This window comes from Myxocyprinus asiaticus, chromosome 41 (assembly GCF_019703515.2).
Source record: "Myxocyprinus asiaticus isolate MX2 ecotype Aquarium Trade chromosome 41, UBuf_Myxa_2, whole genome shotgun sequence".
Lineage (NCBI taxonomy): Eukaryota > Metazoa > Chordata > Actinopteri > Cypriniformes > Catostomidae > Myxocyprinus > Myxocyprinus asiaticus.
In genome coordinates this window covers 17,654,146-17,668,126 of record NC_059384.1, presented here as the reverse complement: position 1 = coordinate 17,668,126, position 13,981 = coordinate 17,654,146, and the positions used below count along the sequence as shown (strand labels likewise).

General features: G+C 41.6%; 1 protein-coding gene across 3 annotated transcripts in view; it reads left to right on the top strand.

Annotated features, from left to right (window-relative positions):
- LOC127432055 (phosphatidylinositol 3,4,5-trisphosphate-dependent Rac exchanger 2 protein-like) overlaps window positions 1-13,419 on the top strand; it is a 238,069-nt gene extending 224,650 nt beyond the window's left edge. The window contains exons 38-39 of one of the 3 annotated variants that reach the window (XR_007895679.1): window positions 3,769-3,836; window positions 12,214-13,419. Coding sequence is in view for 1 of the 3 variants with exons in the window: in XM_051682838.1 (XP_051538798.1) it covers window positions 3,769-3,836; window positions 12,214-12,259 (114 nt within the window). In the remaining 2 variants the exon portion in view is untranslated. Of the gene's footprint in view, window positions 1-3,768; window positions 3,837-12,213 lie in introns of those variants that run through there. The other 2 variants (XM_051682838.1, XR_007895678.1) reach the window with 2 other exon arrangements.
- The last annotated feature ends 562 nt before the right edge of the window (window positions 13,420-13,981 follow it).

Below are 13,981 nucleotides of genomic sequence, written 5' to 3'. Positions count from 1 at the left end.
GCGCTTTGAAGCCTTTCATGGGTTTTGGGCGGCTGCGAGACGGGTGGCGTCTGCTTCCTGCGGTGGGCTCCACGCTGGGGCCGGGCCGAAGGGGCAGGCTGCGGCAGAGCCGGTGCAGTCACCGCAGGGGGACGCCCTTGGCGATGAGTAGACGGGGTGCGGGATCTTGAGCCTTGCCGGGGCAGGATATGCCGGCTAGCATCCTTCTACTGCTCTACCATCGAGAACTGCTGGGCAAAGTCCTCGACGGTGTCGCCGAATAGGCCCGCCTGGGAAATGGGGGCAGCAAGGAATCGTGTCTTGTCGGCCTCACCCATCTCGACCAGGTTGAGCCAAAGGTGGCGCTCCTGGACCACTAGTGTGGCCATCGTCCGCCTGAGAGACCGCGCCGTGACCTCCGTCGCTCGGAGAGCGAGGTCGGTCGCCGAGCGCAGTTCCTGCATCAATCCCGGGGTGGAACTACCCTCGTGCAGTTCCTTTAGGGCCTTGGTGGACTTGCAGGAGAGCCATGGCGTGCAGGGCGAAGGCGGCTTGTCCAGCGGTACCATAGGCCTTGGCCGTCAGAGACGACGTAAACCTACAGGCCTTGGACGGGGGCTTTGGGCACCCACGCCAGGTGGCGGTGCTCTGCGGACATAGGTGCACCGCGAGCGCCTTTATCCACTGGGGGATTGCCGAATAGCCCTTGGCTGCCCCACCATCGAGGGTAGTGAGGGTGGGGAAGCTGAAAAGATCGGGACCGGGCAGTAAAAAGTACCTCCCGCGACCTTGTCAGCTCTTCATGCACTTCCGGGAAGAAAGGAACGGGGGCGGGGCGTGGCTTTGAGCAGCGCCGCGAGCCCAGGAACCAATCACCGAGCCGTGAGGGTTCAGGAAAGAGCGGTGAAATCCACTCTAACCGATGCTCGCTGCTGCCCGGGAAAGCATGTCGTCATCTCCACGTCAGCCTGTGACTGGGCAATCGACCCGAAGGGAGGAGCCCAGCTGAGGCTTCCGACTGGACGAGCCCGCTCTCCGATGCTGCGCTCGAGAGCTCATCACTTTCACGGGCTCCGAATAAGAGGTCGAACTCGCCATGAGACGAGCCGGCGGACTCACCCGGAAGCCCGATCGGGGCAGACGAGCGTGCTGGGGAATGGGAGGTCCATGGGGGGATACCCGGCGGAGGCGGTCCCATTGGGGTCCCCAAATCGTCCCCAGTGCTAGCCGCACTGGCCTCATACCCGTGGGTAAAAGGACCGAGGCGGGAGCCTCTGGGGTGGCTCGCTTTCTTACGAAGGCGAGCCGCGACCGCAACGTTGCCATGAACATATTCTCGCAATGAGAACGTGACCATCCACGAACACTGTCTCCACGTGAGCAGTGCCCAGACACGAAAGACAGTGATCGTGACCGTTAGAAGGCGAGAGATAATGAGCACAACCAGGAATAACACACAATTGGAAAAGCATCTTTAAAAAGACGCGTCTTTAAAAAGACGTTCCTTGTGTGCGCTCTTTTAGAGAAATATATACTCTTTTAGAGGGGAAAAATGCTCTTTCAGAAAATATACTCTCTAGTTTTTCTGCTGAAGCGCCCAGGGGCGTTCTCTGCAGTGCACCAGTGCAGAGGGGGGAGAAGCAGCTGAAATGCACCATCAGATCCAGCAGAGGTGAATGAACAGTAGTATTCAGCTCAATGAGCATGACCGTTCGGCTCCGAAAAGAAAATCTGAATGAGTGGTTGCATACCAGCTCCTTTTATACCCGTATGTCCGGGGGAGTGGCATGCAAATACCACTCGCCAATTTTCATTGGCCTTTTATCAAAGACCAGAGGTGTCTCGGGCTCCCAAGAGTGACCCCTAGTGTCACTACATCGACACCAACGTCGAGTGAGTGACAGATAGGGAACTAATGTTTACAAATGGAACCTTATTGTAAAGTGTTACCAAATCATTATGTAAATTTATGATATTTAAAACACGTGACAATCTGCCCCAATAAAAATGTTACAACATGTGCCAACCTGACTTTCATGAAAAATACCTTTGTCCTAATATAGTTGACCCTTGCCTTAATGTACGCCAGTGTGGTTTGATTATAACATCAAAAACTACAACTAAAATTCATCTGTGGCCATTTTTTTATTTATTGGTTTTGGAGTCATGAAAATTTATTTTACTTCAGCTTCAGTTTCTGCAATTGTTACTTTGTATTACAGTGAACAAAAATGTTTTGATTTAGTTTCTGTTTTAGATTTCATTAACGATAATAATAACACAGGTCCTAGGAGAGTTAGAGAAGAGTACCTGTATACTGGCGAGGTGGACTGAAATTGCCTTTTCCACCATGCTGCTGCGGCACTCACTATCACAGCTGACGTCCCCCAGCAGTGTTTATGCAGCACTAAAGTCCCCACCCCCCTACCGCTGATTAAGCCTCAGACGCACCTGCCGAGACGTCAAACCAACCAGAGACTAGCAGAGCTATTTGCGGAAACTGCTAATGTTTGGGAAATGTGCAAGATGTACGTTTTCGTACGTCAAAGCGCGGGTGGCTATTATTCATTTTGACATGATAGGATTCTGCTCAGAGTAAAAATGCTGTCCATTTAACAGGTCTGTGATTTAGCATGGGATGGGATGTTGGGGTGCCTCTAACTCACAGAGAATGACTCAGGAAATTCTATGAGTATGTATGTTTTATGTCTTAATTTACGATTACAAACAAGTCCATCTAACAAATCTGACAGGGCTAGTGCTCTTGGGCTATGGAGAGGGATGCAGCTTATAAGTCACAGGATCATATGGCAGGCAGAGCCTCTACCTGTGCTGTGTTCTTTTGAGTTGTTATAAATACTGTCTGTGGAGATTGGCAGAACAGGCTTCTGGATGTGTTTCGGTCGAATAAGCGACAAAAAAGCCAATAACAAATTATGAATTATTTATAATAGGAAATGATATACAGTGGCCTAAAATCAAAACTAAAAATGTATGGATTTCATTTTGTTAGATACAGTTTATCAAAGCAAGTGGCATTTGAAAGCAAATGATGCTATCTTTTCTGAGCCATTTTTGCAATTGCCATTTTAACCACCTGGTCTCAAGGTGATATTTTGTGGATGTATGAAGTCGTCATCTCATCATAGCTCATCATAGTCATGTTTCACTAATAGTTTTGTCTTATTTTTGAATACTATATCTATTTTTGAATCATTTAACACTAAACAAACTACTTTTTGTCAAATGTTTTGCTTGAAAGGTGTGCTTGTGCTGCTAATTGGTTTGATATGTTGTCCTTTAATGCACATATATTCATACAAAAGTGTCCAAATACTTTTTTGGCGACTGTAAATGATATAAAAATAAAACTACCAACCAAAGCAGATTTACAGTATTTCAAAGCAGTCATTTTCTCATGTTACAGAGTGAAATAGAAATCACCTCAATTCACATAGTTTTTTGTTTTGTTTTGTTTTTTGCCGTTAAAATCTGCAAATGTGACAATATATATTTTTCAAATACGATAAGAACTGTGCTGAAACTTCTTTTTCTTTATTGTCTTGTATAAAAACATGATTTTTTACTTTAGTTTGAGAATTATTGTAGTCACCCTCTCTGTAAATTTTTTTCTTTCCAGAGCTTAAAATGCACATTAGTTCCTTAGCTATGTGAATGATGACACTTCTCACCTTTGACCGACTGGACACATAATATTTTCATGCTTATTTAAAGCATAACTGTTCTGACAGGCCTGCAAGTAATATTTATAATTATGGCTCTTTTTAGGGAGCAAGAGTGCAGAACTCAGCCAAGAACCTGGGAGTGAGAGACCGCACCCCGTCAACAGTGCCAAGGTAACCATAGAGGGCTACACACTTCTTTCCTCAATGACAACACACACATAATTTCATAGAGTTCCCCTAGCATTCACACCGTGGTTTTCAACCCTCCACAAAACATGTATAAAATAATTTTAGACCCAAAGGCAAGAGATTTAGACATTTCAGAGTTATTTTAGGCCAGAATTATAATAGTGCTTGCATGTTAGACCCCTAATTTTCTGTAAACTTTGCTGTAAACCCCTAATTCTAAATATTATTAATAGTAATTCAGCCTGAACCACTTAATGTGCATACTCCTTTCAAACATGGTTTTGTAAATACTTTCAGCTTTAGGTTTGCTAACTATATTTTAGATTTTTGTAAACTTAAAGACATTTTGGGTTATTGTTTAAAAAATTGTCCATTTGACTCATAGGAGCCTGGGTAGCTCAGTGAGTACTGACGATGGCTACCACCCCTGGATTCGCGAGTTTGAATCCAGGGCATGCTTAGTGACTCCAGCCAGGTCTCCTAAGCAATCAAATTGGCCCGGTTGCTAGGGTGGGTAGAGTTGCATGGGGTAACCTCCTCGTGGCCACTATAATGTGTGGTTCTCGATCTCGGTGGGGCGCGTGGTGAGTTGTGTGTGGATGCCGTGGAGAATAGCGTGAAGCCTCCACATGCGCTACATCTCCGTGGTAATGCACTCAACAATCCACGTGATAAGATGCACGGATTGAAGGTCTCAGACACTGAGGCAACTGAGATTCATCCTCCGCCACCCGGATTGAGGAGAGTTAATACGCCACCACGAGGATTAAGAGCACATTGGGAATTGGGCATTCCAATTGGGGAGAAAAGGTGCTGCACGATATATTGCACTTATCAAATATAGAAAATGTATGCATATCGCAGAGTCTTTAATACTTTACAAAAGGCAACATTCAACTGGGCGTGCGATTGTCACTTGGTTTGTGTGCATGCAGTGTGCATAGGTGCCTAAAAGCATTAAATATTCCCCATTCGTTTTCTCCATTGACATTTCAACATTAATAGATTAAGCTATTACATAAGATGACACATTAAGTTGTACTATATCTTATAACTAGGGATGTCATAAAGTGTCAATATATTGATTATAGATTGGCAAGTTATTTTATCTATACATTTTTGAGGCATCAACATATTAAAATTAGCCGATATTTAAATAAGAAGCCTAATCTGTGTGCTTTCAATTTACTGCCAGTTGCATTCCATTCAGTGTAGTCTGACATAATAGCATTTTGGAGACAAGGGGGCGACATAACATTTACTGAAGCCGGTCGCGGCATATCACAAACACATTATGAGCTGATGGCAGTCCATAGTAAATAATCTTTGTCCTTTGATAATGATTTGGGTCGAATTTAGTAGAAAACTATGTGAGTTGAGCTCCATGACACTGAATTTTTAACAGCCTCCGGAGACGGCGAGCCTGTGCATACGTACCTTCATAGAAAATAATTGTTTTGAATTTTAGAACGTGCCATGTTGTCCATCAGACGCGTCCGGTGTGCGACCCTCTTTAATTTACCCTGCCAATCACACTTCACCAAAGTTGTGTTGAGAAATGATGTTCATTGTGACCGGGGACTTGAACAAAGCCAATTTTAAATCAATTGCAGCAAAATACCACCAACACATCAGTTTTAACACACGAGGGGACCGGGATTTGGACCATTGCTACTCTCCCTTCCGGGATGGCTACAAATCTCTCCCCCACCCACCATTCGGCAAATCGGACCACTCTTCCATTCTGCTTCTACCCGCTTACAGGCAGAAACTGAAACAGAAAGCACCCACCCTCAGAACGATCCAGTGTTGGTCGGACCAATCAGACTCTATGCTACAAGACTGTTTTGATCACGTGGACTGGGAGATGTTCCAGTCCGCCTCTGATGACGACATCGAGGTTTACACTGATAGCGTAACATGTTTCATAAGAAAGTGCGTTGAGGATGTTGTTCCGTCCAAAACGATACAGATCTACCTGAACCAGAAACCTTGGATTAATAGCGATGTTTGCGCGGCACTTGATGCGCGGACCTCCGATTTTAATTCCGGGAACGCAGAGGAGCATAAACAAGCCAGTTATGCCCTCCGAAAAACTATCAGAGCAGAAACACGCCAGTACAGGGACAAGATTGAAGGACAGTTTAACACCACCAACTCTAGAAGCATGTGGCAGGGAATTAATATCATTACGGACTTTAAAGGGAATAAAAACTCTGCCGTGAACACCGCTGCTTCTCTCCCGGATGAGCTAAATACTTTTTATGCTCGTTTCGAGGGAAATAACACCGCCCTCGTGGAGAGAGCTCCCGCGGCCGAACCTACAGAGGTTAGTTCACTCTCCGTCTCTGTAGTGGATGTAACCCGATCCTTCCGACGGGTGAATATCCGTAAAGCCGCGGGTCCAGACGGCATTCCGGGCCGCGTCATCAGAGCGTGCGCGAACCAACTGGCTGGTGTTTTTACGGATTTTTTCAACCTTTCCCTCTCTTTGTCTGTAGTCCCCACATGCTTTAAAACATCCACCATTGTGCCTGCACCAAAGCAATCCAAAATCACTTGCTTAAATAACTGGCGTCCTGTTGCTCTGACCCCCATCATCAGCAAATGTTTTGAGAGACTAATCAGAGATTACATCTGCTCTGTGCTGCCTCCATCACTGGACCCATTGCAGTTTGCTTACTGCAACAACCGCTCCACTGATGATGCCATTGCATCTACAATACACACTGCTCTCTCCCACCTGGAAAAAAGGAACACTTATGTGAGAATGCTGTTTGTAGACTACAGCTCAGCATTCAACACCATAGTGCCCTCCAAGCTTGATGAGAAACTCCGGGCTCTGGGCTTAAACAGCTCGCTGTGCAGCTGGATCCTGGACTTCCTGTCAAGCAGACGCCAGGTGGTTAGAATGGGCAGTAACATCTCCTCATCACTGACCCTCAACACTGGAGTCCCGCAGGGCTGTGTTCTTAGCCCACTCCTGTATTCCCTGTACACACATTACTGTGTGGCAACACATAGCTCCAATGCCATCATTAAGTTTGCTGATGATACGACGGTGGTAGGTCTGATCACTGACAATGATGAAACAGCCTACAGAGAGGAGGTGCACACTCTGACATGCTGGTGTCAGGAGCACAACCTCTCCCTCAACGTCAGTAAGACAAAGGAGCTTGTGGTGGACTTCAGGAGAAGAGAAAGAGAACACAGCCCCATCACCATCAATGGAGCACCTGTGGAGAGAGTCAGCAGCTTCAAGTTCCTGGGTGTCCACATCACTGAGGAACTCAAATGGTCCATCCACACTGAGACCGTTGTGAAGAAGGCTCATCAGCGCCTCTTCTTCCTGAGACGGCTGAGGAAGTTTGGAATGAACCACCACATCCTCACACGGTTCTACACCAGCACTGTAGAGAGCATCCTGACTGGCTGCATCTCCGCCTGGTACGGCAGTAACACTGCCCACAACCGCAAAGCACTGCAAAGGGTGGTGCGAACTGCCAGACACATCATCGGAGGTGAGCTTCCCTCCCTCCAGGAAATATATACAAGGCAGTGTGTGAAAAAAGCTCGGAGAATCATCAGAGACTCCAGCCACCCGAGCCATGGGCTGCTCTCACTGCTACCATCAGGCAGGTGGTATCGCAACATCAGGACCTGCACCAGCCGACTTCATGACAGCTTCTTCCCCCAAGCAGTCGGACTTTTGAACTCTTGATCTCTCACGATCAATATACATCAGCACTGCACTTTATTAATCTTATTATCTCACACTGGACTGTCATAAATTATATTCTCTTAACAACACACTGGCAACTGACTATCAGCCGACAGCCTGAATGTCAATACAGTACAATACAACCTACTGTACATTTTATATATACTATATATACAATTTTTTTATTGTATAATGTGTATTCTATATTGTGTGTATTGTGTAATGTACATTGTATGTTATTATTTGTATATTGCGTTGTGTGTAATTATGTGTATATTAGATTGTAAATTGTGTTGTGTAAATTTTATGTTTATTGTAGATTGGTATATGTCTCATCACTGTCACGACTGCTGTGTTGCTCGGAACTGCACCCAAGAATTTCACACACAATTGCACTTGTGTATATGGTTGTGTGACAATAAAAGTGATTTGATTTGATTTGAAATACGTTTGAAAAGACAAAGACTAATGTGCAACGGGCAGCCCTATTTATATCTGAAAGAAATCTAGAAATATATCAATAATCATCAGGAAAATCTTCCAATTATCATTACATGAAAAAGGCATTGATCCCAAGCCTACTTATACCAGATGTTAATTCCTGTTTTTTTTCATGGAGATAGTGAACGACGTGCCCTGCTCCATTTGAAAGGGCAACTACCGCAATCTGTCACACACAGCATTAAAGAGCATTAAAAGAACATTTATTGTTTGAATTTCATGATAAAATTGACATAACTTGAAAGCTGGGACTAAAATCCTGTTTTAGTCCCACTCAAATGATGGATCTCGTCTAATGGTAAAACGGTATATACATTTGAAGTCAGAAGTTTACATGCACCTTATACATGCCAAATACATTTAAACTCAGTTTTTCACAATTCCTGACATTTAATCGTAGAAAAAATTCCCTGTCTTAGGTCAGTTAGGATCACTTCTTTATTTTAAGAATGTGAAATGTCAGAATAATAGTAGAGAGAATTATTTCTTTCAGCTTTTATTTCTTTCATCACATTCCCAGTGGGTCAGAAGTTTACATACACTTTGTTAGTATTTGGTATCATTGCCTTTAAATTGTGTAACTTGGGTCAAACGCTTTGGGTAGCCTTCCACAAGCTTCTCACAATAAGTTGCTGGAATTTTGGCCCATTCCTCCAGACAGAACTGGTGTAAATGAGTCAGGTTTTTAGGCCTCCTTGTTCGCACATACTTTTCCAGTTCTGCCCACAAATTTTCTATTGGATTGAGGTCAGGGCTTTGTGGTGGCCACTCCAATACCTTGACTTTGTTGTCCTTAAGCCATTTTGCAACAACTTTGGAGGTATGCTTGTGGTCATTGTCCATTTGGAAAACCCATTTGCGACCAAACTTTAACTTCTTGGCTGATGTCTTGAGATTTTGCTTCAATATATCCACATAATTTGGCTTCCTCATGATGCCATCTATTTTGTGAAGTACACCAGTCCCTCCTGCAGCAAAGCACCCCCACAACATGATGTTGCCACCCCCATGCTTCACGGTTGGGATGGTGTTCTTCGGCTTGCAAGCCTCACCCTTTTTCCTCCAAACACGACGATGGACATTACGGCCAAACAGTTAAATTTTTGTTTCATCAAATCAGAGGACATTTCTCCAAAAAGTAAGATCTTTGTCCCCATGTGCACTCGCAAATTGTAGTCTGGCTTTTTTATGGCTGTTTTGGAGCAGTGGCTTCTTCCTTGCTGAGCAGCCTTTCAGGTTATATCGATATAGGACTCGTTTTACTGTGGATATAGATACTTGTCTACCTGTTTCCTCCAGCATCTTCACAAGGTCCTTTGCTGTTGTTTGTACAGATGAACGTGGTACCTTCAGCCGTTTGGAAATTGCTCCCAAGGATTTCTTGGCTGATTTCTTTTGATTTCTCCATGATTTCAAACAAAGAGACACTGAGTTTGAAGGTAGGCCTTAAAATACATCTAAAGGTCCACCTCCAATTCAGTGTATGTAAACTTCTGACTTCAACTGTATTATATGCTGTCTATATGCAGTTTGGAACAAAAGACAACTATGTTTGTGATCTCTGGGATAGCAGTCCTTTTTTTTCCCAAAAAAACTTCAGTATATTTGGGCGGTGGGGGTTCTGATTTTTGTGATCGCATCACACATCACATTATACAACAACTTATCACATATCACATTTTTCATCCATAATCATGCTGCCCTAACTTACATTAATAGAATGTAACCGGCAGCGATGACGTCATCATAATATTTGCATACTGAATTGGGATTCATTTTCTTTCTTACATCTATTTACATACTGAATTGTGATTGGTCTTTTCTTCCTTGCATATATTTAACCATTTATAGCTGCCTTTACAATGCACAACGATTTCTTCTGCTTCTGAAATAGTAGTATGTACTTAATTTAATGAAGGACACATTTCTTGGACGGGTAAAATAATACATTTCTTAGGTGTGCATGTGAGTTGTATGAATAGATTCCAGGACATACTTCATCCGTGGATGTGGGTATTGACCTGTGACCCGAAAATATGATGTTAAAACAACAACCGCAAAAAGAATCTTCTCTGGTTTTGTTAAACAAGCACCATTTAAGCACAAGGAACATCTTTCTCGATATGTATATAACATCACTTACAGTTAAAAAGAGCTGTCTGACTCGCGGTTCACCACCGTTCTTTTAAATACAGCGTTTTGAACGTGACATCTCCTCAGCTGGGATTGTAAAGTGTCCAGTTGAGCTGCACTTTAGAATCTCGCCGGAAATAGTAGGTCATCCAGGCATTTCTCGTTTACTGTTTTATGAATACAGAGGGTTCGAAAACACTACTCTATTAGCATACAGCTTTTGGCATACTATATAGTAAGTAAGTAAGGATATTCGGATGCAGTGTTGATTTTTGTGCAGCTGACTGAAAAAAGATGTGTGCTGAGTGTAATGACAAATGCAAATCGACTCTGACCTAAAACTTGCAAGCACTGCTGTTTTATTCAGCAAATGCAAATCTAGCATAGTAAATGTATTTCCATGTTTGAAATAGCCTTTTAGATGCAATAGCATAGTGATAAGTGACCTACTGTTTTACTTTAGACAGAAATTTGCAAACAGCTGCTATTGTTCAGCACATATTCTTCAAATGAATTGATGCTGTACAGCCCTCTAAAACACCAAACACAGCATTTTTGCAATATGCACCATATTTTGTAGTCATCTATGCATATACAGTGAAATAGAATTGAAAACCCAGTATATGATAAAAAATAAAAAATAAAAAAAAACATTCATACGTATGTAGTCTTTCACAGGTGTGGCTCCTAGTGAATGTTCTTTAGTAAAACATCTATCACATTACTGTGTGAGTGTGTGTGTGAGAGAGAGTGTGTATGTGCGTGCATACGAGAGCCCAACTCTATTTCCTGCAGTAAAAATAAAGATTCTGAAAGAGCCTGAGCCATACTTCAAAAAGCGACCCACTCATGCTCTCTCAGCAAGTACAAAACTACCCTAAACTCAGCAGTCAACATAAAAACTGTTACAGTCATTTTAGTGGGAGATTCATATCTGTAGTGAGACATAGTGTGGCCCACAGGACATAAACCAAAGCTTTTCATAGCATGAAATCAAAAAATGGGTGTTAAACCTTTAAGAAATTCAGTACAGCTGAGCAAGAAAATATCTTTAGCTAGTTCATTATAAAAATTTACATAGGCATTTTTTATCATTTACATGTATATGTTGCTTTTTAAAACTAAATAGTAATAGGATAAATGACACATATAGCATTCTGTCCTAACCAGATGCAACGTAACAGTTTCCAGCAACTATAATTTGTCTCTCCAAACTGCTAAAGAAATAGAAACCAAGCAATCGTCAAAATGTCCTGTTGATCATCGAGGCTTATTAAGACAATAAATTACAATTACATGGAAGAGATCAAGTTATCACATTAGGACATGGTTTGTACAGTATATCATTTTGTTATAAATCTTTTAGAAATGCTTTTGTAATTAGCAGCAGTGATGCAGCTTTGTCTAGTTTGCCTTATTGGGTTACTGGCCAGTTTATTTATTTTATGTAATCAGCTGTTTTTGTTTCATGATTTATCTCTTAAGTAAGACTGCATAGTGAGCAAACATTTCTCTGAGGTGATGTCTGATTATTAGTGTATCCACTGCGAAAGACTACTGCATTATTTAAACCCTATTAAAATTATGGTTTGCAGTAGTTCAACAATATGTATAAAGCTTTAGTCAAAATATTTTAATATCATTATCAAATGGTCTGCATTATGTACTTCTAAGGCTTATTTGTGTGTGTCACTCTCTGTCTTCAAAAAACGACTAAAAACACATCTTTTCCATGAGCACTTAACCAGTCATTTAAATTAATAAATAAATAAATTTCCTGTTGCATTTTATTCTGTTTTGAATACATTTATGATGCTAGTGAAACTTTGTAATACAGCACTTTTCATACCACTGTCTCCTTAAGATGATTCGCTTATGTTTTCCTCTTTTGTAAGTCGCTTTGGATAAAAGCATTTGCCAAATGAATAAATGTAAATGTAATGTATCTGTTTATGAGTGTTTATTATTTGTAATACAGTAAATTGTATATAATTCCATTAACAGATTGTACAAACTGTGTCAGCCTCCACCTCCTGATGATGACCCCTGAACCCACGTCTTCAACAGATCTAGACCGGCTCTAGTCCAACCATAAGACAACACACTCTATCCGTTTAAGGACAATGTTTGGACATCCACTCTCACTCCTGCTCAGAGGCATCTGTCACCTCTCAACTCAAAGGGTTCCCAACATAATTTCTAATGACTTGTTTCATTGCCTTTTAAAGCCACCATTATTATTTTTCCTGCCTTGCTCCAGTGCATGTCATTTTAGACTTAAGATCAAACACACAGGATGTCTCATCTCCCAGCTGCTGTCATTTCCTTTATGTCAAAGGAAAGTGTCAAACAAAATGTATGTTTCTTTCTGTAACTTTTTTTTGTTGTGTAAAGAAGTTTCCACAGTGCTTTAGTCTCTGTATGTTAAGGCATACCATTTGTTTATAGTTTTGTATTCAGTCATAAAAACAGTATTTTGTGAAGAATTCCCAGGCCTCTTTCTGATTGTATGGAAAATTGTTTCTTGTCTTAAAAATATATACTATTTCATCCATTCTCATGTAAATCTTTGACATTTAGACATGTGTATAGGTTTGGTTTTCACATTCTTAAGTTTCTCAGATTTTAAAGTTTATTAACACCATAGTGCATTAAGCTACATGTTGCAGTCTCAGTACTGCAGTCTCATTGAATTTCAAGTGTTATACATTACTGGAAAGTTCATGCACACATCAGTGTTATTGTTTTATATATGTTGTCATACTTACATAGGTATATATATATGATTTTGTCTCTACATTTAAAATATTCAGTATTCAGAAGTTATTCTGTGTTACATGTTATCTTAGTATTGATTAACATAACAAATTAATCAATCATTACTATGCAATATCAAGAAACTGCTCTAAACAGTAGAGATTATTAACTCTATAGGTTTCAATATGCTCTTTGTAAAAGCAGCCACCAGGAAAAAAAAATCCATGTGAAGGTATTACTGTAAAAAAAGAAAGAAAAAGGTTTTACTGAAAGAGACAGTTATTTATTTTGTCATAAAACTAACCCATTATGAGATTTTCCAAATATAGTACGTTTTATTCCTCCTTTAACTTGAAAACCAGGTTGATTTCATAGTTACAAAAATATAATGTCAAATTGTAATTAATTTCAAATAAACATTTAAAAAAAAAAAGGAAACATATTGTTGCCTAGAGTATTGAACGTATCTGAACCATGTGACTGTTAACACTGAAGGTTTATGCAAAGGACTTCAACAATGATATATACACTATATTGCCAAAAGTATTCGCTCACCCATCCAAATAATTGAATTCAGGTGTTCCAATCACTTCCATGGCCACAGGTGTATAAAATGAAGCACCTAGGCATGCAGACTGCTTCTACAAACATTTGTGAAAGAATGGGCCGCTCTCAGGAGCTCAGTGAATTCCAGCGTGGTACTGTGATAGGATGCCACCTGTGCAACAAGTCCAGTCGTGAAATTTCCTCGCTACTAAATATTCCACAGTCAACTGTCAGTGGTATTATAACAAAGTGGAAGCGATTGGGAATGACAGCAACTCAGCCACGAAGTGGTAGGCCATGTAAAATGACAGAGCGGGGTCAGCGGATGCTGAGGCGCATAGCACGCAGAGGTCGCCAACTTTCTGCAGAGTCAATCGCTACAGACCTCCAAAGTTCATGTGGCCTTCAGATTAGCTCAAGAACAGTGCGTAGAGAGCTTCATGGAATGGGTTTCCATGGCTGAGCAGCT